At 42.1% G+C, this 1,175-nt stretch overlaps 1 protein-coding gene across 1 annotated transcript; it reads left to right on the top strand.

Moving 5' to 3' along the window:
- The first annotated feature begins 486 nt into the window (after positions 1-486).
- On the top strand, positions 487-967 carry LOC104983981 (DNA-directed RNA polymerase III subunit RPC9-like). The gene has a single exon (XM_010833551.1). It carries the CDS (start codon positions 521-523, stop codon positions 965-967), a length of 447 nt encoding a protein of 148 aa, XP_010831853.1. The 5' UTR covers positions 487-520.
- The last annotated feature ends 208 nt before the right edge of the window (positions 968-1,175 follow it).

The following is a 1,175-nucleotide window of genomic DNA, read 5'->3' as shown; positions in this document are numbered from 1 at the left end:
TATTTTGTGATACAACTTTGATGTAATTTTCTTGTGATAAAACAAAACATTACAGTCTATTTGAAGTTTTTCTTGGTCCTATGTACTAAATGTTAATAAAGATATACATATCAAATAGATGGGATGCAGCTTAAGCAGTACCTCTATGGTAAAATACAGGTGAAATTCATTTATTAGGAAAGAATAATAGGTTGAAAACAAAAATATAACATCCATTTCAAGAAGATAATAAGAGAATGATATGTTAAATCCAATGGAGAAAGGAAGGTAAGATCAGAAGTCAATGAAATGCAAATCTATCATAAAATAGAAAAAGTCAACAAAGCAGAAATTTGGTAATTTGAAAAGTTTAATAAAGAAAATCCATTTAAAAAATTAGGAAAACTGATCAAGAGAGAAAACAAAGTGCATATTAATAATGAAAATAGGAGCACGGAGCCGGCTCCGGGGCATGCGGCGCGGAGCCGAGAGCTGCAGCTTGGCGTGTGCTGGTGACCCGAGGAGAAGAGGCGGAGGCGACATGGAAGTGAAGGATGCCAATGCTGCACTGCTCAGTAACTATGAGGTGTTCCAGTTACTAACTGATTTGAAAGAGCAGCGTAAAGAAAGTGGAAAGAATAAACACAGTTCTGGGCAACAGAACTTGAATACTATCATATATGAAACATTAAAATACATATCAAAAACACCATGCAAGCACCAGAGTCCTGAGATTGTGAGAGAATTTCTGACCACAGTGAAAAGCCACAAGTTGACCAAAGCTGAAAAGCTTCAGCTGCTGAATCACAGGCCTGTGACTGCTGCTGAGATCCAGCTGATGGTGGAGGAGAGTGAGGAATGGCTGACAGAGGAGCAGATCGAAGCTCTGCTCCACACCGTCACAAGCATCCTCCCCGCGGGGCCAGAGGCCGAGCAGCAGCAGAATGCCAGCGACGACGTGGCGATGGACGAGGAGGACCCTGCGTAGAAGAGCACAGCTGGCCCGAGTGTCTCCTGAAGTTGAAGGCCCAGCAGCCGTTTCCCAGACATTCAGAGGATTGTTTATTTGATTTTACCGTCTATCCCAACAGGCCTGATTTCCCGGTTAGTTGGGTAAACCACAAAAATAATCTTAAAAGAAATCCTTGTGCCTCTGTGAGAACAAACATGGTGGACTGGCTGAGATTGTCAGGGCA

This window comes from Bison bison, unplaced genomic scaffold (genome assembly GCF_000754665.1).
Source record: "Bison bison bison isolate TAMUID 2011002044 unplaced genomic scaffold, Bison_UMD1.0 scf7180017863713, whole genome shotgun sequence".
Classification (NCBI taxonomy): Eukaryota; Metazoa; Chordata; class Mammalia; order Artiodactyla; family Bovidae; genus Bison; species Bison bison.
Note: the sequence above shows the minus strand (reverse complement) of the source record. Positions and strands in the feature narration are given on the sequence as shown.